This window comes from Apostichopus japonicus, chromosome 2 (assembly GCF_037975245.1).
Source record: "Apostichopus japonicus isolate 1M-3 chromosome 2, ASM3797524v1, whole genome shotgun sequence".
In the NCBI taxonomy this organism is placed as follows: Eukaryota; Metazoa; Echinodermata; class Holothuroidea; order Aspidochirotida; family Stichopodidae; genus Apostichopus; species Apostichopus japonicus.
Window position 1 is genome coordinate 6,697,002 of NC_092562.1, and position 24,529 is coordinate 6,721,530.

The 24,529-nt window shown below is 38.5% G+C and overlaps 1 protein-coding gene across 1 annotated transcript; it reads right to left on the reverse strand.

Annotated features, from left to right (window-relative positions):
* Positions 1-14,186: 14,186 nt before the first annotated feature.
* Positions 14,187-23,861, reverse strand: LOC139976267 (ATP synthase subunit delta, mitochondrial-like). The gene is made up of 5 exons (XM_071984913.1): positions 23,674-23,861; positions 21,448-21,601; positions 20,329-20,417; positions 18,937-19,089; positions 14,187-14,995 (listed from the first exon to the last, which is right to left on the reverse strand). Exons 1-4 carry the CDS (start codon positions 23,824-23,826, stop codon positions 18,961-18,963), a joined length of 525 nt encoding a protein of 174 aa, XP_071841014.1. The 5' UTR covers positions 23,827-23,861; the 3' UTR covers positions 14,187-14,995; positions 18,937-18,960.
* Between the last annotated feature and the right edge of the window lie 668 nt (positions 23,862-24,529).

Genomic DNA, 24,529 nt, shown 5'->3' on the forward strand with positions numbered 1-24,529 from the left:
GATGTTGGATATGTATGGGCCGGGATGGGGTATGGGATGGGGTATCGGATGGGATGTTGAATATGTATTGGATGGGATGTTGGATATGTATGGGATGGATGTTGGATATGTATGGGATATTGGATGTGTATGGGATGGGATGTATGATATGGGATGGGATGCTGGATATGTATGGGATGGGATATGTATGGGATGTTGGATGTGTGTGGGATGGGGTGGGATATGGGATGCGATGGGAGATAATGAAGAAGGTTGAGGAAATCGAACAAAGGACGAGAGAAAGTAATTGATAAGGAAAAGAACAAGAGCGCATGTCTCTTCTTATATTAATACCTTTTTTCTCATTTATATTTTTGTGTTGGAACATAATCTTCATTTCTGCTGCTTCTTCGATGCAGCGTAACAATGCATGGTAGTGCATGGTAGTGCATGGTAGTGCATGGTAGTGCATGGTAGTGCTATATGTCGAATGCAAATTATAGTGTACCAGTAGTCTCGATTATACCTCACTTCGCTTTCGTTTAAACAAGGATTTTGTTAAAATATAATAGTTTATTGTGATTCTCTGGTGAAATTTATGACGGAGTAAACTCTTGAAAGTTCATGTAGGACTAAAGTGTACATCCTTTACAAAAAGATAAGCAACATAATTATTTCACTATGAGGAACGTCAGGAACGTTACTATGGCGTTATAGTTTTCTTACAACGTATAGTAGGCCTATCGTCAATCAAACCATATTTAAGTATAATTTCCTTTTATGTTTCGTACGGAAAATCGGATTGCTGTAAATTTTGCTGTAAATTTTCTTCTTGTGAATTGGTTCAGGTATATGTATATGGAACGTAAAACTAGTTAAAACGTATACATTTACCGTTATACATGAGCAGTTTCACGTTTAAAGCGAAATCGTCAAGAACAAGTCATAAACTGGTGGACGATACGTTTTTCTTTATATCTTATATGCTAAAATAATGCGTTGTTATCATGTTGACACTGCTGAAGACATGTGAAGATCATTTAGCCAAAGAGCAGGACCCACTCATTAACAACATACCTTGTAAATCATAGTTGTCTTAATCCACGCAGCCAAACTTCACGGTACCACAGAGCATTTAACTTAGGACCAACTGAAGAATTACAAGCTCATCAGTGAAAACATACTCATCGTCAATCATTTTGACAATAGGCCGATGTTTCAGATAACTAACAGTCTCCTTTGTGATATGACAACATGGTATTTTGGAGTTCTTGCATAGTAAGGCAGGTGTTAGGGGCCTACATCTTTGAAGAATGTTTAATGTATATTTACCATTTCAAAAACATTCACCTTAGCGCTATCTTTAGCTTCAGTATTTACCGGATCGGTAATAGACGATAATATTAAACAACCCGTATTCAAACTAAAAACCTAGAGCTTGGATTGCTGGAAAGGGAAAACGAAACATGTTGTGTTATCGACACGTTTTAACACCTTATGATGCTTGTTCAAGAGGCCCGTGAAGTTTGATATACACTGCTGACAGCTGACATCCTATACTTGTCATGTCCACTATTCATACGCTATATGCTTCCCTGCTTGTTCCAAGACAGACAGAGATAGTCTGTGTGATAGATGAAGGGAGATGCTAATGACTGCGAGATTTTACTTACTGAGTTTACAATTTGAAGACTATAGGTTCCCTAATTTATGGGCATTCGTTCGTGCATTAGTTATTAGCATGACGCTAAGGTTTACTTGATGGAGATAAAGCAATTCTGCACCGCTCCCCGCCGTTAATTCCACACAAATTCACACACACATACACGTCAAGAGAATGTGAGGTGTCGGGCTATACCAACATGATTTTAAAAGTACAAGTTTGTTACTGTATCTTTCATTATAGTGGCATTAACTCTGGCACAGCGGTCCAGTAAGTGAAGTGATGTCTCCATTTCATATGGTTGGGGTTTATTATGTTTGTGACCTGCTCTGATTTTCCTACTAATGCTGACGTCAATACTATTGCCTGTACAATATACCTTCCTCGTCTGCATTGTCAATGAATTGTACATAGTTTAAAACAATACAACAGAATTGCGGAATCTCAATCCCTGATAACTGCTTAAACTTTCTCGGCTACAAAGATCTATAAAGGAGTGATAACATAAATTAGTAAGCCTTACTTCAGATTTCTCGTTTTGTAAAGCTGTGCTCGATTGATTTTGACTACCATGTACTTATACAACACAGACACCAACAGAGCGCTTGGAAGGAGATCGTAAGGCCTCTTAATTTTCGTTTAGTATACTGATCTCCAATGTACACCAATAGGCTACAGTGATATCAATAGAGTTGTACAGTTACATAGATAATAATACAACATGATACGATTGTCCGTGTTTCGTTGACTTCACCATTGAAGTAATGTCACCCATGCGAACCATGTGTTATTTCTGTGGCCATGTAATTCATATAGAGCGAGACATTATTTCACAAAATTAGATGATCTTGATTATATCATAGTCATAATCTGTGAATTACATGATGTATCCCTCCCTAGTCCCTTAGCTATACGCTTAGCTAGCTTGAACTAGACACCTTTTTGTCCCAATGTATAATTTAGTGAGAATGGTGACGTCAGTGTACACACATGACTTGATTTATCGACTTCACACGATATCGCAATTTTGTGGCCTTGTATATCAATGTTCATAGCCCACTAGTAAAATTGCGAAGAAGTTAACTCCCACCGGCCGGATAGTGGAATAAAGGAGAACTTTCATTATAAATTAATCGGAACGTTGTCGCATTTGATGAGTGATCGCTCATCCACGTTTCGCATACAATAGAGAACTACCAGGCTCATTAGGATGTTAATATACTAATTAGAGAAACTGACTGAGAGAGACAGAGGGATAGAAATGAAACTTTACAGTGCCAAGAAGCAGCGTATTGATGGGGGCAAGGTTCAGCTTCGGAGGTACCAGGAACAAGTCTCGATAGACAACAAAAAACAAGTTGTCGTCCCTGAACTTGTTCAGTTATACTAATGCTGAAATGCGCAGTCGATTTCACTTTCGTAAACGACTTACGACCTCTTAACTGGTCTTGATGAATATCAAAGAAGCCACCCATTCCCATATATAAAGCAAGCTACGAACGTTTGGGGCGGCACCAGGGGTAGGTAACCTGGAGTGTGGGGAAATTTCTCCCTCCCCATTCTTGATGCAATCCCGTAATTGCTACTCCCCCAGTCGGCTCCGGTTTAAACAAAACTGAAAAGCTTTGCCTTGATGTGCACACTTCATACGGGTGCACCCCCCCCCCTCCACCAGGGGCGTCGGAGGCTATTTGGGATTGGTACGGCAGATCAGAGTGTGGCCCATGACCTATCATAATTATCGGGGACGTTTGGTAGGTCAAACTATACGCTACGCGCCACCATGGTTGGCGCGTAGCGTAATGGAGAAAATTTGGAAAAAAATGCCTCCCAGATTGCAGGAAATGGCACTTCCCGAGCTTGAAAACAAGACCCCTGCCATGTCAGAGTAGTCACATTTAGCCTACTTGCTTGTTTCATTTTGGTTCTTTATTTTTTGCCATTTTTTGGGCTTAGTCCTACTTTTTTGTTTTTTGGCGCCGTGAATATTGGTCCGGCGTTCGCCGGACCTGCCGTACCGCTCCGACGTCCCTGTCCACACCCCCTCCCCCCTCCACCGAAAAAAGTTTTCTTGCAATCAACTTCCACCATTCGCTCACCCACTCTAGAAATGCAGCCACTGTTTTTGATCTGAGTTGGTTCAGACGCATATAGGAGCTAGGGGATATGGTCAATACGCATATAGGAGGGGATATGGGTCAAGACCAAGCTATTTCTTACTTATTTTTTGCCCATCTTATTCTGTGGAGGTAAGCAGCGAGAATCGATTTCAACTTGGTCAATCTATATGAAGGAGAATCAGAATTAATCAGCTGTTAAAGACGTTGTAAAATTGCATATTTACAGAAAAATTCTAACTATTACATAAAAAAATACTCCGATGTTCAAAGTTAGCTGTCTCAAATACGTGAGTTTTTATCTCTTTCTTTTCTGTTTTTGCGACCCTGGATAAGAACTACGTCCTGATTTCATAGCGCAGATCATTTATCTTGTAACAGGAGACTGACTGATATATCATCTTAGCAAATAAATTGAGCCGAACGTGTATGTGTCTGTAAGTTATCTATCTAGCGTTAATATGAGCAAGATACAAGATCCCACCGAGCATTTTGGAGTATTGTGTTCCTTCCTGCAAGTCTCAAATTGTTCTGCCACTAATGAATAATATATTGAGATAGATAGCACGTGTTTCCAAAAGTGCTCATTAAATTTGTAATACTCGATAACAAAAAACAAAGAACAAGTCTCACTCACCCTTAATGCCCTAGCCACCTTTAGTTTACGAATTATAGATGGACCTTACATTACAATCGACTTTGCGGTTAGTTATGATTATGAGTTGTCACGAACCACTCCTGGTTTCAATCAATATTTCGCGTCACACTGAACACTGCCAAACGAGGGGTAATGAAAAAACATTTAATGCAAAGAAAATGATACCTTTTTAGGTTAAATAGAGAAATATAGGAACCACAATAGCTGAAGTGAATTATGTATGAAAGTATAATTGCAAGAATAACAACGACATATATGCACTGAGGCCTTTTGGTTATTGTGGGCAGCATACCAGACTTCCTGCACATATGCGTAATGCATGTAGGCACAAATGTGTCAATATAGAATGACATCGACACCTAATCATTTATTTTTGTCTTTGGGAATTCGATCCCAGCTTCTGAAAAGTTACTGTATCGATATTCAGTACCATGTGTGACATTACTTATTTACATTTAAAAAGCAAACTGACCATTTTGTATTCATGAAGTGATTAACATGGATCCTGTAACGGCTTTAAAGTGATTGTTTGGTGGCAAACTGGAATAGTTTTTAACATATTGCTGCCAATTTTCTTTACCTCAATGAATAATAAATAGATAGATAACATGTCGTTTGATGAGCTGGAAAGTTGAGATGAAATTCTCACTACGATGAAGAATTGCCCGAGCTCCTCCTCACACATTGAGGTACAATCTGGTTGAATTGCAAGGTTTCCCCAACATGAGATAACCACATGTTTAGTGGTTCCGATGCCTAAACATTTTCATAGTGTGGTAAGCCATGTTCATGAACTTGTGCACACTAAAATGAAGAGGGATTATCTATTGACTATATGTGACAACATATAAAGGAAGGTTCCAGGAATCAGGTATCATGTAAACAAAGTCGTATAAAAACAGATACATTCAGGAATATTAACGAGGTCAATTTTATGATCGCATAAGCATGTATCAATATTCTTACGTTGCATTATCCAAGTACATGTATAACATTTATTAGAAATATTACTTCAGATATATCTAATTAAAAAATTTATGTTCACTGATTGATATTCATGATATGCACACAAAATGACACGGTTGCCAGGATTGTATGAATGTAGTGTGATAAACCAATTATCCAAAAGAGGAAACCCATGAAACATGTGGTTCTTGTCTTGTGTTTAAAAGCCATTTTATTGCAATTTGATGAATATTAATGACATAAAGTTTGAGACGTCATGAAAATGCGTTTATTATGTACCAGCATCACCATACCAGATGAACCAAATATTACGTTAAGCCCCGCTCACTCATTAATATTCATGGCATGAGAACCAATCACATTAGGGTACATCAACTCATCATAGGGCATCTATCTACCAATTATGACAATGATTCAACTTGTGGATGTTGGGATATCGTGTGTACATTTAAGCTAGCCGTCACAGCCACCCACACGCGCGCTACGCACGTTTTGACCCCTCCCTCAGTCATCTTCCGGCCACCCTGGTGTACCGCGGCAACTGACATAGCCGTGTATGGCCTAATTGAGAAAGGAACTATAGTCTATCATCCTCCCTATGAGAACGATGATATAATAAGTCAAAATTAAGAGGAAGGACAAGCTGACTGGGAGGCTAAGTCAGAACTGGCTATACTTCAGGTGTTTTACTCACATGTCCTCTAGCTACCGGGTTCGTAAACCAAGGGCCTTCCTCTGCCGCTGCCCCCCCCCCGCCCCCGTTACTGGGGTAACGTTAGACAGTTACATGTTGCAGTCAAGTCTTAAGAGTAAGGTAAATTTAAATTTAGATTACAAATTTAGATTTATCTGGGCTGATTTAAACTCTCCATTGACTGTACCAGGTATTGATCCAGTCAGTGATTTTTGGTTTCGAAGATAATCGTAACCTATGAAGTCATGCAGGCGAAAGAGTATGTATGTATGTGTGTGCGTGTGTTTGACTCCTGTTTGTAAACACGATATCTCAAAAAGGGAAGCTTGGACCAAACTCATATTTAGTGAGTAGGTGTACCACATTAAGTAGAAGTAGCCTATAGTTTCCTGATGAGGTCAAAAATAATTTGGGGTAACCAGGGGACAAATTGTGAAAACCTTGTAAAAACGATATCTCAAGAAGGGAAGCTCGGATCAATCTCGTGTTTCGTATGTTAGAGAACCACATTTAGGGAAAAAAGCTTATTGTTTAATGTGGAGGTCAAAGTTCATTTGGCGTCACTTGGGGCCAAATTGTGAGAGATATTGTGGGAGATATTTTGTGTACAGCTAAGAAGTTTGCTGATGACACCAAATTGTATTCTGAGGTATCTTCCAAAAGCGATTCTGAGAAATTTCAAGCGGATTTAGATAAGATTTTTTCCTGGTCTCAGAGGTGGCAAATGCTTTTTAATATTGATAAATGTAAGGTAATGCACAATGGTAGTAGTAACCAAAAGTTTTCATACAATCTTAATGGTGTGGAGTTACAGGAGGTCTCTGTTGAAAGAGACCTAGGTATCTACATTGACTCATCTCTGCAACCTAAACATTGTCTTGAAGGTGCTAAAAGAGGTAATAGGGTTTTAGGTATGATAAAGAGGAACTTCAGTTTTCTGAAAGAGGACATCGTAGTTAGGCTTTATAAGCAGTTGGTTAGGCCTCATCTGGAGTATGCTGTGCAGGCTTGGAACCCTTACTTTGCTAAGGATAAGGAAGTACTTGAAAAAGTCCAGAGGAGGGCTACTAGGATGATTAGTTCCTTAAAGGGGGTTCCTTATTATAGGCGGTTACAACTGTTGAATCTCACCACACTGGAGCTTAGGAGGTTACGTGGGGACTTGATCCAGGTTTTCAAGATTGTGTATGGTTTCGACAACTTATTCTTTACCGACTTTTTCATGTTTGCTAACAGTAGTTGTACTAGAGGTCATTGTCTTAAACTCCAAAAGTCGCATAGTAGGATTAATATTCGGCATAACTTTTTTTCTAATGGGGTTGTGAATGAGTGGAATGGTTTGCCTGAGAAAGTTGTACTTGCAAGTAGTGTCAATGGGTTTAAGAATGCTTTGGACAAGCACTTTAAGCATTGTAATCGGGTCTGAGTGTTTGTGTCTTCAGTTTTTTTTCCTCTCTCTATAAGGTCCTTGATGGGGACTTAAGTGTCCCTCCTGATCCTTTTTTCTACTAAACTAAACTAAACTAAACTTAGCTTGTGGTCATCCGTGGAATCGAAAACTCTCAAAACTGACAACTCGAACATATCTATATAGGCTTCAGTGTGTCGCTCCGATGAAAACCGTTTTATGTTGAGGTCAAAGGCCAGCACGTTCGTAAAGGTTACTGGGGCTTCGGCATCGTAACATGACTCGTGACCATTGCAGTTTGTAACGACCATCGTATTTTAAACGATTCAGTTACACGGTCTCCAGACGTTGGAAAATTATCTAGTTTTCAGAACTTGCGGTTTTAGCAATAAGTCCACAGTCAGTGGCGGCGCCAAGGGGAGACATTTCCCCAATCACGATTGCCTCAATGATGATTCTTCGCACTCCCAACACCCCCTCCCCCTCAATGTTATAAAATAGTATCTATATCTACTGACTATTCTTAAAAATCTTTCTTCTAGAAATTTAACTTTCTGTCTTGAAATTTTGACTATTATTTAAGCACCCTATCGAAAATACGGTGACATATTATAAAGAAGTTTCCACATAGACTGTCGACCTTTCGTTAAAAGAAGTCCAGGTAAAAAATTCTTTTCGATATGTTACTGAAGATCATAATCTAAGTATTCTAGTGAAATTTGCATTCAATTCCTATGCAGGGGCGGATCCAGGGGGGGGCCGACCCGGCCCCGGCCCCCCTTTTTGGAAATCAGTTGCGTTTTTAATGTGGGAGTACTTTAAATTCCTAATAGGCATAACTTGGTGAAAGAAAAGCCTAATATATATCCAGCTGCTCTTCCCTGAAACGCGATCGTTTTTATTCCAAATTTGAAACTAAGGCAATTACCAGGCCTACGCGACATCACGTATTAATTAGATACGGCTCAGTACTATAGTGCTGACTATTACTGTCAGGGAAAATCAATGCACAGTTAGCAAGTATATCATAATTATCTGAATGAAACGGGGTGTAGGCGGTTTTACACTATCTAACGCAACGTAGTCGCCAAGAACCTGAAGTATTTTTAAGGGAGGGCCCAAGGAACATGAACTTATAGCATGCTCCTCGTGGTGAAACATAATTGCACCTATTAGGTGAATTGAGTGTACTGTTAATAGTAGGAGAGACTAGTGTAGGTTCTTATGACCAACTAGACCGGTTTCTGCTCTCAAACTTTATAGGAGCTTCATCAGTAGTAGCCTTTGAATATTTTATATTCGGCCTGGGTGTCTCGTTCTCAAAATTCATCTATTTTCTGTGCACGAGTTTTTATGGGCTCATAATGCAGCTATAAGAGCATCTAAAAGAGCTTCGTGTGAACCTTGAGAGTCAGCTGATTCTTCGTTAGTATGAAACCTTGAGTTAACAAGTAAACCTTTGAGATTTTGGTTTTATTTTTTGATCTATTATATTATATATAATAATTTGCAGGGGCGGATCCAGGGGGGGCCCGGGGGGCCCGGGCCCCCCTTTTTGAAAATCCTGATTTTTTTTTACCGCGTTCGAGGGAAAGGGCCCCATGCGTGATCAGTGGCGTAGCTACGGGGGGCCTGGGGGCCGAGGCCCCCATGAAATAGGCTGGCCCCCCACTGGGAATGGGGTAAAAAAAAATGTTGTAAAATAAAAATAAATATAAGTGCGATTCACTTATATTTTTTGTTCAATAATTTGGGAAATAGAGTAACACAATTATCTCGTCTGCATCTGGCAGAATAAGAAAATACAATATCTGTAGTAATCATGAAAATGGTCACACAGCATGGCATGGCAATGGTCGATGCGACGATTGCGACCATATACCACGAACCTTGTTGTGCTGCGCGATATCGATATCTGCTGAAAATATGTTCAGTGCTTCCACCTAGCGCAACAATCTATCAAAAGATTGGTTCCGTTTGTACTGAGCCGAGGTATCAGGTTTTCATATATTGCCTCGAGTCAAATGAATATATGCAGGCGCGGATCCAGGGGGGTTCAGGGGGTCCGGACCCCCTGCTCTTGGCCAAAAAAAAAGAGAGAAAAAAAAAGAGAGAAAAAAAAGAGAGAAAAAATAATTAAATTAAACGCCAAATTTAAACATGTAGGACGGCAGAAAAGCGGTTATCCTCACAAGTCATCCAGGTGTGTCTTTTCCGTCAAATGAACTACAGTGTGCACGCGTGCTACACGTGCCAAAAATGCCTAACGATCTCAATTTTCAGACCGAAAAGTTTCAAACTTGAGGTGGTGTTCGAATTTTTTTGGGCGGTGAGGTTACAGAGCGGTAGGCTGCTAGGATGCGCTAACGAATTTTTCATGAGCAAACCCCTCACCCTTCCAGAATCCTGGATCCGGCCCTGCATCAAACAGTGGTGACGGAACGGGAGGGGATTGGGGGCTAAAGGCATTATGATTTTTGTATCATCTCAACTCATCTGATATGTAATATCATATTTCATAGATTGTTTTTTTCTCATCAATTGAGAAATTGCAGACATGAGATCCATATTTTCAGGCTAGGTACATGCTGCTTAGAATACTCGGGAAGTGCCGTTTCCGGCCATCTGGGGGGTTTGTAAAGCTCCGCGCCAACCGATGATGGCGCTCCGCTTAGATAGTCTTACGTTCAGGTGCGGCTGGACCAGTCAGACCCCCCCCCTGTCACAAATCCTGCATCCGCCCCTGATATGTCATTGAATATTCCACAAAACAACTTTTTTTATGCCCACGAATCTGTCGAAACATGATTTTCACTACTGGTAGAGATATAAAATATTGGAAATTCTGAATTTCCTGCAAACATGCGGCTGTGCCTGTTCAATACTCACTACTGTATCGCCTTAAAAAATGATTAGTGGAAATAGTTTCTCCAGGACCGTATCGTATACGTATCGTGGGTATCGAGTGCGTCTGATATACGAACGTACGTACGTACGTCTATGATGATATGCACTGTACTGTACTGATAAAAACATAGGTGAATTTCCACTCCATTGGAGTAAATCTTAACTCCTAATAGAGTTATATTCACTCATATTAGGAGTGAGGGTTAACTCCAATAGAGTTAAATTTCACTCTTAATTTGAAGTGCGCCGAGTGATCACTCCAATGGAATGAAATCCACTCATTTGTTTTTAGAGTGTTGCTAGATATATGAAGAAGAAATTTACATACCAATACATGTTATCGGTCATCGATTGGCACAAAAAGCCAGATTCTGATGACAGCTGCCCCAATAAATGGCCGAATTAGCACCGAGCCACCAATGTGGACCATTACCGAAACATCGATGCGTGTTAGTCTTCCATCCCCTTCCTCTAATGCTATTTAAGTCCACATGTGGGCATATCCTGCAAATCTACCGGTATAGCCTACAGGGGTTTGAGTTGGGAGAAAGGCCTTGACAGCTTGAAACGACAAATGATGCCAACTGCCCTCAAGTTAAAAGTCTGGCTGAGTTGGCAAGGCCAGTCAGCATGAAAGAGAAAAAACTTTTTTTGCATTTGTGTCACCAAAGTTGCACATCTTTTTGGTTGCTAATTTGCCTCACAGGTGCCATCTCCTGCGATCTGGGGGGTGCTGAAATCTCAAATTTTCTCTGTACGCTCCGCGCCAACCAAGGTGGCGCTCCGCTTAGATAGTAACCTCTGCCCCCCCCACAAGAAAGAACAGCCCCTCATGGCCCCCCACTCAAAAAAAACTAGCTACGCCACTGTGCATGTAATTTTTTGTAAAATAAATTTGCAAAAAGAGTACACCATCATTCTGTTAAAGTGAAGGTGAGAGGGGCACTCTGACTGCATCAATAGTCTCCATCTGGAAGGGGGCATCCAAGATGAAATGGCCTGGAGTAGCCTGGTAAAAAGTAGTTTGCATCACCACCTACTCCCCAAAGACGTAAATCCCAGCTCATTGCTCGAAATTGCAAATATATGCCCGGCAAACCATGAATACATGATTTATTGGAAATAAATTTTACTCCAAACTTTCACGAAAAGTAGCACCAGATTGCATCGAGGACCTCCATATTTTGTGAAATTTTCCAAATGGGAGGGGGCACGCACTCCCCTTAGACCCCTCCCCAGGACGACGATTAGGCATTTCCCATCCGGGCCCCCCCCCCCCTTCGGCGAAATCCTGGATCCGCCACTGATTTGGTCGCTGTCGGCAAATTTTGGGTCTGTCGGCAAAAGGAGAAAAGGTGAAGAGAGCGGAAGGGGAAGAAAGAAGGAAAGCTGAATAGAGAAAAGGAGAACGGGAGCTTCTTTGTCGGTTATTTCGATTTTCCAGTTCTGCATCTGATAAACTCATTCACCAATCCAATCACCCGATGCCTGCAAGTTAAAAACCTCTCGGCAAATAACTGATAATGTCACGGTCGTCAGTATAGCTACTGTAGCCAGGCTCAGCTAGACGAGTGCCAGAATCGCCGGCAACTCAGTGAAAGAAATGGAATTAAAGGCTTCCGTATAGGCCGTAGCCCATGAGTCGTGCTATCGTGTGACAACGTGTTGTTATTATCCTCTGTTCAGAATGACGTCATCGCAGATGTCATTCGTTCTCCGTGGAAAACTTAAGGACACGGCTCACGAATTGTACACAATTTTTAACGTTTCTCGCTTGTATATCAATGAATGTTGTTATTTCTCATTACCGGAAAGTTTTCTGAACATTTTCATCACGAAGTTTCACTATTTCAACGATCGGTGAAAGAGAAAACACAGTTCGATAATTGGTCCCAATTAATTCTTCTTCTGCCGACTGCCATAAAAATAATATCGAAATGGAAATTCTACGGTGCCAAATTTGACTTAAAATATACACCAGATTGCATCTAAGGACGTTTCAAAACTAAAAATTTTCCAAAGGGGAGGGGACACCCCCTCCCCTTAGACCCCTCCCCATTTCAGTCACCACTTCCAGATCAGTCGGCAAATCAAACTTGACTTAAAATATGCACCAGATTGCATCAAATGACGTTTCAAACTAAAAATTTTCCAAAGGGGAGGGGGACACCCCCTCCCCTTAGACCCCTCCCCATTTCAGTCACCACTTCCAGATCCGTCGGCAAATCAAATTTGACATAAAATATACACCAGATTGCATCTAAGGACGTTTCAAAACTAAAAATTTTCCAAAGGGGAGGGGACACCCCCTCCCCTTAGACCCCTCCCCCATTTCAGTCACCACTTCCAGATCAGTCGGCAAATCAAATTTGACTTAAAATATGCACCAGATTGCATCAAATGACGTTTCAAAACTAAAAATTTTCCAAAGGGGTGTCCCCCTAAAAGGGGAGGGGGACACCCCCTCCCCTTAGACCCCTCCCCCATTTCAGTCACCACTTCCAGATCCGTCGGCAAATCAAATTCTCCACACCCCCCCCCCCCCCCAACAAAAAACCTTCGCTACGCCCCTGAATAGGAAGCAAGAAATAATCACAAATTCCGATATATTTTTGGTCGGTGATCCGTTTCCGCTTATTATCAGGCCCTCCCTTAAAAATACTTCAGGTTCTTGGCGACTACGTTGCGTTAGATAGTGTAAAACCGCCTACACCCCCATTTCATTAATAAGTATATCATAATTATCTCATTGAACATATCTTGTTTTATGTTTTTTCTTGGGGTGAATCTGGCGTCATAATTTTCGCGCAAAAGAAAAAACGAATCGACGCAATAATAGTGTATCCATTGTACATGCACTGTTGAGCGTTCTAAAATATGTGTCTATCGAGCAAAAATGTGTGCACAAAAAAGCATGTCTGCAACGTTTCTGGTTTTTCTAGTTTTTGGCGAAATGTTTCACCATTTTGCATCTAAGCACTCACAATTAATCAAAAATTTCCAAGGGGGAGGGGGCCCCTCCCCCTAGACCCTCCCCCAGGACGCAGATTACTAAAGTACTACCATCGGGATGTCGGCCCCCCCTTTCTCAAAATCCTGGATCCGCCCCTGCTATGTACTGTTTTTCTAACATATTAAAGAGAAATTTTGACACGGACTATTCCTTTAATTCATTAACTTTTCATAACTGATTTTTTTTTTCCAGAGAAAAAGTAACAATAACTGGCATTGGATTTTGAGGCATTACCTGGCACTCTCGTTTGTGTGGGGATGCAGTTTATAAAATATTAAAGCGACCAAAAGGAAAGGTTACCCTCTATTACATCTATAAAGGGATGATTGCGGGTTGTGAACCTAATGTGTGCGGACCGCGGACCTAAATGTCACATGGTGTACATCTGAGCCAGGCCCAGATGAACTACATTTGAGTAGACATATGACCAGTTTGCTTTGATGTTGCTTTCTTGTGTGCTTCTCATTTTCTCAATAAGGTTATTTATCTCCAAGCTGAATATTCCAGGCAGTGTACCGAAGTGATAAACTCATAAATGCAATCTTTCAAATTTTGATGATTATGTGTAATTTCTTCCATAAGAGAAATATTTGCTTATGAAAACTTTTAGGGAGCAAACAATGTTACTATGTGTAGCATCATACAATTCTTATTACTTGTCACTTACATACATGAACACTAGCTTGTTGTTCACATTGGACAACAAACAGGTGGATTTACTCTACGATAACAACAAGTATATCACCTAGCAGAAACAAAAACAAACGAATACAAGACAGGATTCTACTTGTTCGTTTCCTCGCAGTATATTTGTTAATAAATTCTGAAAATACATATCAGGTAGCAAGCAGTTTTGCAAACTAGACTGGCAACAACAAACAAATCAAAGTAGCATTAACAAAGTACCAAGAGAGAGGTTAAAACTAGTCTGTGCATGTTATCTTAACTATGCCAACCCTCACCCATGAATGGCCATTAGCAGAGCAGTGAGGGAATGTACATGTAAAAACAAGACTGATAGGGTAAAGACTGAATGATCTCAAGATGTTTAACTTGATGTTCCACTGATAACATTAATTATTAACTAAGTAGGTTCTTACATATCATTTCTTTTCCCTTCCCAAACTTTCAAACTTTCTGTGTTGGAATTGATCCACCTTTTGCTTGTTCTAAACACTGCAATAAAAATCATGCAAAAGAAGTAGGCAAGTAATGTAGCTATGGCCACTGTATAGTAGTAGTAGACATATCTCTGAAGTTATTTCCTATGCATCTCTCTAGTTCATAAACGACTGCTTATTCACCACTCCCAATTCATTCAAGTAGGGTTGTTGTTGTTCCTCTGTTCACTCATGACCTCCCTCAATTAGGTATTCTGCAGAATTTTCATACTTCAACACAATCATTCAAACAGCATTCTTTATTTAATAAGAAATTATTTTTTAACAAACTGCAGCAGTTTGTAACATCAGAAGTAAGGACAGTCTTCACAATCAATTTCATGAGACAGTTGACCATTCTACGTTGATTCTCTGTATGACATAAGACAGATGAGCGCAGATAAGTATTTCTTGTTGCCAGTCAAATATCCTAAAGAGGAAAGCAGCAAAGAATTAATTGAGTCACATATTTGAGTTCCTAAAACATTAACTAATTAAACAGACAAGTATCAAAACTGTACTGTTGGTCCATTGACTTTATATTCTGAATGCTTTCAGAATCTCACATTTTATGAGGGGAAATTTGGTCTAGTGCAGTCGAATGACGATAAAAAATGTTCCTCATCTCCATTTATCTGCAACCTACAAGGCATCATGTGCCAACAATGAATCAAACCAGGTGGCAGTTGGCAAGACATCAACACTTAATATTATCTGTACCATCTATTAATTAGTATAGATGACCTAACACATCCCTGACTATTCGTAGTTGACTTACCATCTATTAATTAGTATAGATGACCTAACACATCCCTGACTATTCATAGTTGACTTACCATCTATTAATTAGTATAGATGACCTAACACATCCCTGACTATTCATAGTTGACTTACCATGTATTAATTAGTATAGATGACCTAACACATCCCTGACTATTCATAGTTGACTTACCATCTATTAATTAGTATTGATGACCTAACACATCCCTGACTATTCATAGTTGACTTACCATGTATTAATTAGTATAGATGACCTAACACATCCCTGACTATTCATAGTTGACATACCATCTATTAATTAGTATAGATGACATAACACATCCCTGACTATTCATAGTTGACTTACCATCTATTAATTAGTATAGATGACATAACACATCCCTGACTATTCATAGTTGACATACCATCTATTAATTAGTATAGATGACCTAACACATCCCTAACTATTCGTAGTTGACTTACCATCTATTAATTAGTATAGATGACCTAACACATCCCTGACTATTCATAGTTGACTTACCATCTATTAATTAGTATAGATGACCTAACACATCCCTGACTATTCATAGTTGACATACCATCTATTAATTAGTATAGATGACCTAACACATCCCTGACTATTCGTAGTTGACTTACCATCTATTAATTAGTATAGATGACCTAACACATCCCTGACTATTCATAGTTGACTTACCATCTATTAATTAGTATAGATGACCTAACACATCCCTGACTATTCATAGTTGACATACCATCTATTAATTAGTATAGATGACCTTACACATCCCTGACTATTCATAGTTGACATACCATCTATTAATTAGTATAGATGACCTTACACATCCCTGACTATTCATAGTTGACTTACCATCTATTAATTGGTATAGATGACCTAACACATCCCTGACTATCACAGTTGACTTACCATCTATTAATTAGTATTGATGACCTAACACATCCCTGACTATTCATAGTTGACTTACCATCTATTAATTAGTATAGATGACCTAACACATCTCTGACTATTCGTAGTTGACTTACCATCTATTAATTAGTATAGATGACCTAACACATCCCTGACTATTCATAGTTGACTTACCATCTATTAATTAGTAAAGATGACCTAACACATCCCTGACTATTCATAGTTGACTTACCATCTATTAATTAGTATAGATGACCTAACACATCCCTGACTATTCATAGTTGACTTACCATCTATTAATTAGTAAAGATGACCTAACACATCCCTGACTATTCATAGTTGACTTACCATCTATTAATTAGTAAAGATGACCTAACACATCCCTGACTATTCATAGTTGACTTACCATCTATTAATTAGTATAGATGACCTAACACATCCCTGACTATTCATAGTTGACTTACCATCTATTAATTAGTATAGATGACCTAACACATCCCTGACTATTCATAGTTGACTTACCATCTCTTAATTAGTATAGATGACCTAACACATCCCTGACTATTCATAGTTGACTTACCATGTATTAATTAGTATAGATGACCTAACACATCCCTGACTATTCATAGTTGACTTACCATGTATTAATTAGTATAGATGACCTAACACATCCCTGACTATTCATAGTTGACTTACCATGTATTAATTAGTATAGATGACCTAACACATCCCTGACTATTCATAGTTGACTTACCATGTATTAATTAGTATAGATGACCTAACACATCCCTGACTATTCATAGTTGACTTACCATCTATTAATTAGTATAGATGACCTAACACATCCCTGACTATTCGTAGTTGACTTACCATCTATTAATTAGTATAGATGACCTAACACATCCCTGACTATTCATAGTTGACTTACCATCTATTAATTAGTAAAGATGACCTAACACATCCCTGACTATTCATAGTTGACTTACCATCTATTAATTAGTATAGATGACCTAACACATCCCTGACTATTCATAGTTGACTTACCATCTATTAATTAGTATAGATGACCTAACACATCCCTGACTATTCATAGTTGACTTACCATCTATTAATTAGTATAGATGACCTAACACATCCCTGACTATTCATAGTTGACTTACCATGTATTAATTAGTATAGATGACCTAACACATCCCTGACTATTCATAGTTGACTTACCATGTATTAATTAGTATAGATGACCTAACACATCCCTGACTATTCATAGTTGACTTACCATGTATTAATTAGTATAGATGACCTAACACATCCCTGACTATTCATAGTTGACTTACCATGTATTAATTAGTATAGATGACCTAACACATCCCTGACTATTCATAGTTGACTTACCATGTATTAATTAGTATAGATGACCTAACACATCCCTGACTATTCATAGTTGACTTACCATCTATTAATTAGTATAGATGACCTAACACATCCCTGACTATTCATAGTTGACTTACCATCTATTAATTAGTATAGATGACCTAACACATCCCTGACTATTCATAGTTGACTTACCATCTATTAATTAGTATAGATGACCTAACACATCCCTGACTATTCATAGTTGACTTACCATCTATTAATTAGTATAGATGACCTAACACATCCCTGACTATTCATAGTTGACTTACCATCTATTAATTAGTATAGATGACCTAACACATCCCTGACTATTTGTAGTTGACTTACCATCTATTAATTAGTATAGATGACCTAACACATCCCTGACTATTTATAGTTGACTTACCATCTATTAATTAGTATAGATGACCTATCACATCCCTGACTATTCATAGTTGACTTACCATCTCTTAATTAGTATAGATGACCTAACACACCCTGACTATTCATAGTTGACTTACCATCTATTAATTAGTATAGATGACCTAACACACCCTGACTATTCATAGTTGACTTACCATCTATTAATTAGTATAGATGACCTAACACATCCCTGACTATTTGTAGTTGACTTACCATCTATTAATTTGTATAGATGACCTAACACATCCCTGACTATTCATAGTTGACTTACCATCTATTAATTTGTATAGATGACCTAACACATCCCTGACTATTCATAGTTGACTTACCATCTATTAATTAGTATAGATGACCTAACACATCCCTGACTATTCATAGTTGACTTACCATCTATTAATTAGTATAGATGACCTAACACATCCCTGACTATTCATAGTTGACTTACCATGTATTAATTAGTATAGATGACCTCACACATCCCTGACTATTCATAGTTGACTTACCATGTATTAATTAGTATAGATGACCTAACACATCCCTGACTATTCATAGTTGACTTACCATGTATTAATTAGTATAGATGACCTAACACATCCCTGACTATTCATAGTTGACTTACCATCTATTAATTAGTATAGATGACCTAACGCATCCCTGACTATTCATACTTGACTTACCATCTATTAATTAGTATAGATGACATAACACATCCCTGACTATTCATAGTTGACTTACCATCTATTAATTAGTATAGATGACCTAATACATCCCTGACTATTCATAGTTGACTTACCATCTATTAATTAGTATAGATGACCTAACACATCTCTGACTATTCGTAGTTGACTTACCATCTATTAATTAGTATAGATGACCTATTTGCCAGTGACTGCAGCATCCATTGCTTCGTGGACCTCTACAGCTATTTGTGCCTCCGCCCTTGCTTCGTCTGTGGATGCTGCTTGGAGTTCTTGTTGGGCCTGACTTAAACCACGTTTAATTGCCTGCAAGTGCACCAAATGGTTACTATACATTAGTGTTTCATCAAATTTGGAAACATTTAACTCATGATTGCAGTGCAGTTGTTAATACTGACTTGAGCTTATTCATTCATAAATACACAGATGTAAACTAGTCCATCGTTAGCAGCTTTAACAAGCTGGAAATGCTATGCAAAGTAGGTAGTGAGTATAAATTCACAGTAAATTTATTTCACCTGGTATCTGCATAGCTTCACTCTATGGCTATGTTAGCCCTTTGGCAGCAACTAGGCTTACTAGACTTGTTATTGAAATATGTAGTGAAAGTGCAACCAAACGATGTGTCTCTCAGATCCTTGTAGTGCAGGGGTGGGCAACCTACGGCCCGCATGCGGCCCACCAGTGACTTTTTTGCTGCCCGTGAGATTTCTCAATAAAAAGAAAAAAAATCAATCTATTTTTACATCATCACAAAAAACGAGCTACCTGCTTAGAGTTAATCAGCACTAATGATGCTGTCAGCTATTATCCCCAATAATTATCAACAGTACTGTATTGACATTATGTTTTTGTGAATACAGATTAAGTACACACATATTGCTTGAAAGTCCTCGGAATCAAAGGTTTGAAATCAACAGCAGGTCGTTGGTTAGATGCAGCCCAGTCAATTTATCACCCCTTATATCTGGCCCATTCATTCAAAAAGGTTGCCCACCCCTGTTTTAGTGGGTAGGTGATCTAACATAATTCTGAACTCCTATTTACAATTAAGTCCATGCAGCATTTGACGTGAGATACCTCACTTCCACATTTGTTGTCTTTGAATTGATTCACTGTGGTGTAAAATGTGAAACTGTGTGGCATCTTCCCTATTCCAACACAGTCATTGCGTCTGAACTCTGTGAAGTGATTCACCATGGAGATATTTTTAACACTGTTTTTGTGTGTGTTTGTGTTCCAACGCTCTTCCATAGTCTTGAGTTGCCTACTCATTGTGTTTGATAAAATACATCATATATCATGGTTATTTAACTGGTATGACATTTACAAAACATTGAGTGAACGAGCCATTGAAGCAAACATCTGTTTAATAATGCTAGAGAAAAACAAGGTTGCATCCTAAATTGAAAGTTTTGTCATATTTTACTCCATTTTAATGTTAACTACAGATTCTTCTGAGTAGCAAACATGTGACTAACAATACAAGTAACTGTAAACTACTAGCAGTGCTAGGACTCAATGTTAAGCAATCCAGTTACTTACATCTGGGTCTAGATAATCAAGAGGTACAGCAATTTCTGATAAAACTTGGACTGATGAATCTGCATTGACTGTAACAGTACCACTAGATGCTGCAAAGAAGAAGAAAGGAAGGGTATATCAGTAACTGCTTGAAAACATCCTAGGTAAGAATTACATTCAAGAAATATCAAGGTTACTAGAGACCCTGCTGATTGGTGAAGGGTGCTCAGAACAGCTTAATTACCAAAACAATTTCTGAATGTAGTTTTACCAGAAAGGGCTTAGTCATTCCTTGCCACATTTCATATGAGAACATTCAACAATGAGACTGGACACAAGATTTTTTGTTAGAGTTTTGACTTTCACAAAAACAATGTAGATGTACTCACTAAGATGGATCTTAAGCCCAAGTTACAGTAGTTTTACTTTTTCATTGTTTTATAACTTGGTTTTCAGACTTCTGCTGATCTCAGATGACCTTTGCCTTTACACAGAAAGCATAAAGGTTCTTGCACTCTTCTATTGTAGGATTTACCTAATAAATTTTCAATAAAAGTTCAGCTTTACCTTTGGAATTAAAATGGGTGCAATGTTAACAGATACCTGCTGACGTCACATGACTTTGACATTACACGAAAGGCAATTTTTTGCACTCTCTGTTGTGTTCAGCCTTACCTTTGGAATTATCATGGTTTACAAACCTTTGATCTCTACTGTCCTGAATTGACCTTTTACGTAAAAATAGGGTTCTTGTACTCACTAACATTGATCTACATTCCAAGTCTGAAGTTGATTCAAGCTGTTTGCAGCTATAATGTGTACAAGGTGTTCAGTGTCTAATGACCTATGTAGTTATCAAACAACTTTTGACCTTCACTAATTTCAAATGATTCTTAAAATTCACCAAGTATGCAGATCAACCTAGCTGTACTTTTGGATCTATTGGATTTACAAGTTTTCACCCTTTATATATGTTGACCATTATTTCATATAGGTCAATACACTGTGAACTCTGACAAATACAACAATACCATCAAGACCTAAGAAGTGTCATGATTATTTGGGCACAAACTGTAATGTTGCCTGTAAATAGATACTGTAGGTACAAACATAATGCCAGAACCAAGAGATAAATCATACCAAAATATTTATTGATTGTTCCATCATCTTCTGTGACTGTGATAACACCTGGTTTGAGGGCAGCAAGGAGTGGTACATGTTGAGCCAAGATACCAAATGTCCCTGAGGTTGATGGTACATCCACCTGCTTTACACTGGCTTGGTTGTAATACATCTAGATATGAAAATATTAATCAATCACAATCATTGGATACTCAACCACGTAGTTATCATATGAATCTATTCATAAAATACAACAATGAAGACCTGATGCATTTAGCAAAGTGATAGATGTAATACAAAGGTAACCTGCTGGTCAAATTTCATTATTTTAACATAGCAACGGAAAATAGGCTCCACTTGACGTTTGCTAGCAAGTTTCTGAATGTGTATTTCAAGAAGTGATGTCAAAAGATGATGTAAATTTGCAAAGCTATGGCCACCTCATCTTTATTCCAAATCATTTCCCTAACTTATTACACCTAGTCTGCCATCAAACTAATAGGCTATGCATTTGCGCATTGTGGTTGGGTTAGGCCTCTAGCCAATGTTGTGGTGTACAGTATGAGTGTCCCTTGAATTTGCGTACTGTGTTATACATATGAAGGCTGCACTGATAGACAATATACTTGCTGTGTTTTTAAGTCAAACTGTAACCCCATTTTCAATTGCAAGTTTAATCTACGAAGCCTCAACAGAAACATACAAACTTGCCACATTGAAACAATGAAACATCTCTTTTGTATTTCGAGATACTTTGGTGGATAATTCCACCCATTAAGCAGAATTGTATGTAAATTAAACTTCAACGCATTGTCAAAGTTTGGGGAAATTTCCCTTTCTTTGAGCAGTTTGACTCCCAACATTTAAAGGTGTTGTCCTTTTTATTTCTTGTGGAATCAAACCATCGATAAAATCACATAGCTGAAGGATAGAACTAAGCCACTCAGTAAAGTCTGCAACATAATCATCATCATCACTGCTACCATTTAAGAGAACATTACAGTGCTGAATTTAGTGTTTGACAACCTTTATTTGGCAGTTATGAAGGCTCTGAACTTTGTCTCAGATTATAAAGTACTATGGTTCCTATACATGTGCAAACACTGAGATGCATCTTTGCAACTGTTCCCTGCATTAATGCCATAACTATTGCAAACATACCCTATACCATCATACAGGCAGTATAGTGTTCCATTGATTCATTGCCATACAAGTTGCTCAAAAATTCCACATAACTATCTAGCTAATGTAGAACTAGAATTAAGTGAGAGCCAGAAAAGATCAGAGATTTCCAGCTCGTGTGTATCACTCCCTTGTGCCTTACCTTACCATATTTGGATGAAGCATTTTACTTGCCACTTCACTTACAGGAACTGTTTCCAAGCTATAATTATTACTTTACATCGGATTGGAACATTTTTATACATAATTACTGTATATTACTACTGATACCCCAGCGAAACTCTGTCAATTGCCACCAGAAAGGAACAGAACTTGGAACCACCGACAACATCTTTTACACAGAACTGTTTATTTATGTTTTTAAGTTTTTCGTTGGAGGCGCCCTACCGGTAAGGCTATTATTTTCCTAATTTTCTTATCTGTTATTATATATTAATATTATGTTAATATTGCAATATATTATCATAAATTATATTTTTCGACCTAAGTCCCCTGCACTCTGTTGTCCAGTTTCTTATTTACTTTGTATATGTGTCTCTAAACTAATGCTCAGGAGTCCTCATACTTCCTGAGCATTAGGATTTCCAAAGACCAAAGGTTAGAAAGAACTAACAAGAACCCTTAGTGTTTGGTTTCCCTTACATGTATACCAGTTTCCACTTGGACTATAGATCTGAAACTATCTGTACGTCCATTGCAAATAGTCAGTAAGTATAAAGAGAAATACATCTTGGGAAGTTCTATCCAAAATCTTTTGCGTGTTGACCTATTATCCGAGCACCTGCATGATTTGTATAGATTCCTTCTGCCTCCAACAAGGAAATAAAAAGTTGTGCCACTATGGATTATGTGCAAATAAGCCTAGGTCCCCCACAGTTAGGACAGATGGTAGGCTTGGCCACATACGCTTCAATCTAGGCCTACACTACAGAAAGTTACTCTACGCTAAGTACTCTAACTTACAACTGGTACTAGCAGGGCCTAGCCTATTTTAGTATTACAGTGTATAGTGTTAGGCTACAGTTGGCCCACAATTAAATCAAAGATGGTATATATACTAACTTGACCAGGTATGCCGAAACTAAAAGACATTTGATTAGGCGAAGTGGCAGCTGCCTCTTCAGCATAATATCTGACATGCTGGCAGGTTCCAGTGGCACCTCGGAACCCTCTCAACGTAGATGAAAATTTGGTCAAGTTTCTCACGAGAGCCATCGTTGATTTCTTGCCGCAGACTGGTTACATCGGAACCCTTTTACTTTGAACAAGTTGCAAACTGTTACTGTAGGACGCTTAATGATTAAATAACATTTATGTAAGCTTATTATATGGGTAATTATTTAAAATTGTAAAGTTGTTAAGAATTCTGAAGGATGCTAAAATTTAGTCTAGATTTGAGACGATTTCTCAAAATTTCAATTAAATTAGATGAATAATAGCATAACTGAGGTCGCTATTACGGAATACTTTTGGAGTCGTTACCAATAGTTGCACAAGCCTAACACCACTACAAAAGATCGTAGGTTAATGCCATAAAAAACGATTGAAATCTGATTTAATTTTCTTCTCGAGAAATATAATTAGCAAATCTTTATTTATTACATATATCGCAAAGACAGCGCCGTCAAACTTTCGTCTCATGAACTTTTAGCTGTGCTTAGGCCTAGTTATTCAGTAGAAATGCCATCAGGCCTTCACAGCCTAGCAAAGCTTCCATAATACGAGAAGACACATTTCCATTTTTACTTGTATTAGTGTAGCGCTGTCAGAATTAGATCATGAAACAGTATGGTATTTTCAGCAATACTGCATTGACTTTCAAGTATTGCTTGTTACACTAAAGCAGGGTTGTCCAACCTCTTGCAGAGGAGGGCCACATGGCATGATTTTGATGAAGGAGGGGGGGGGGCCGCATGAA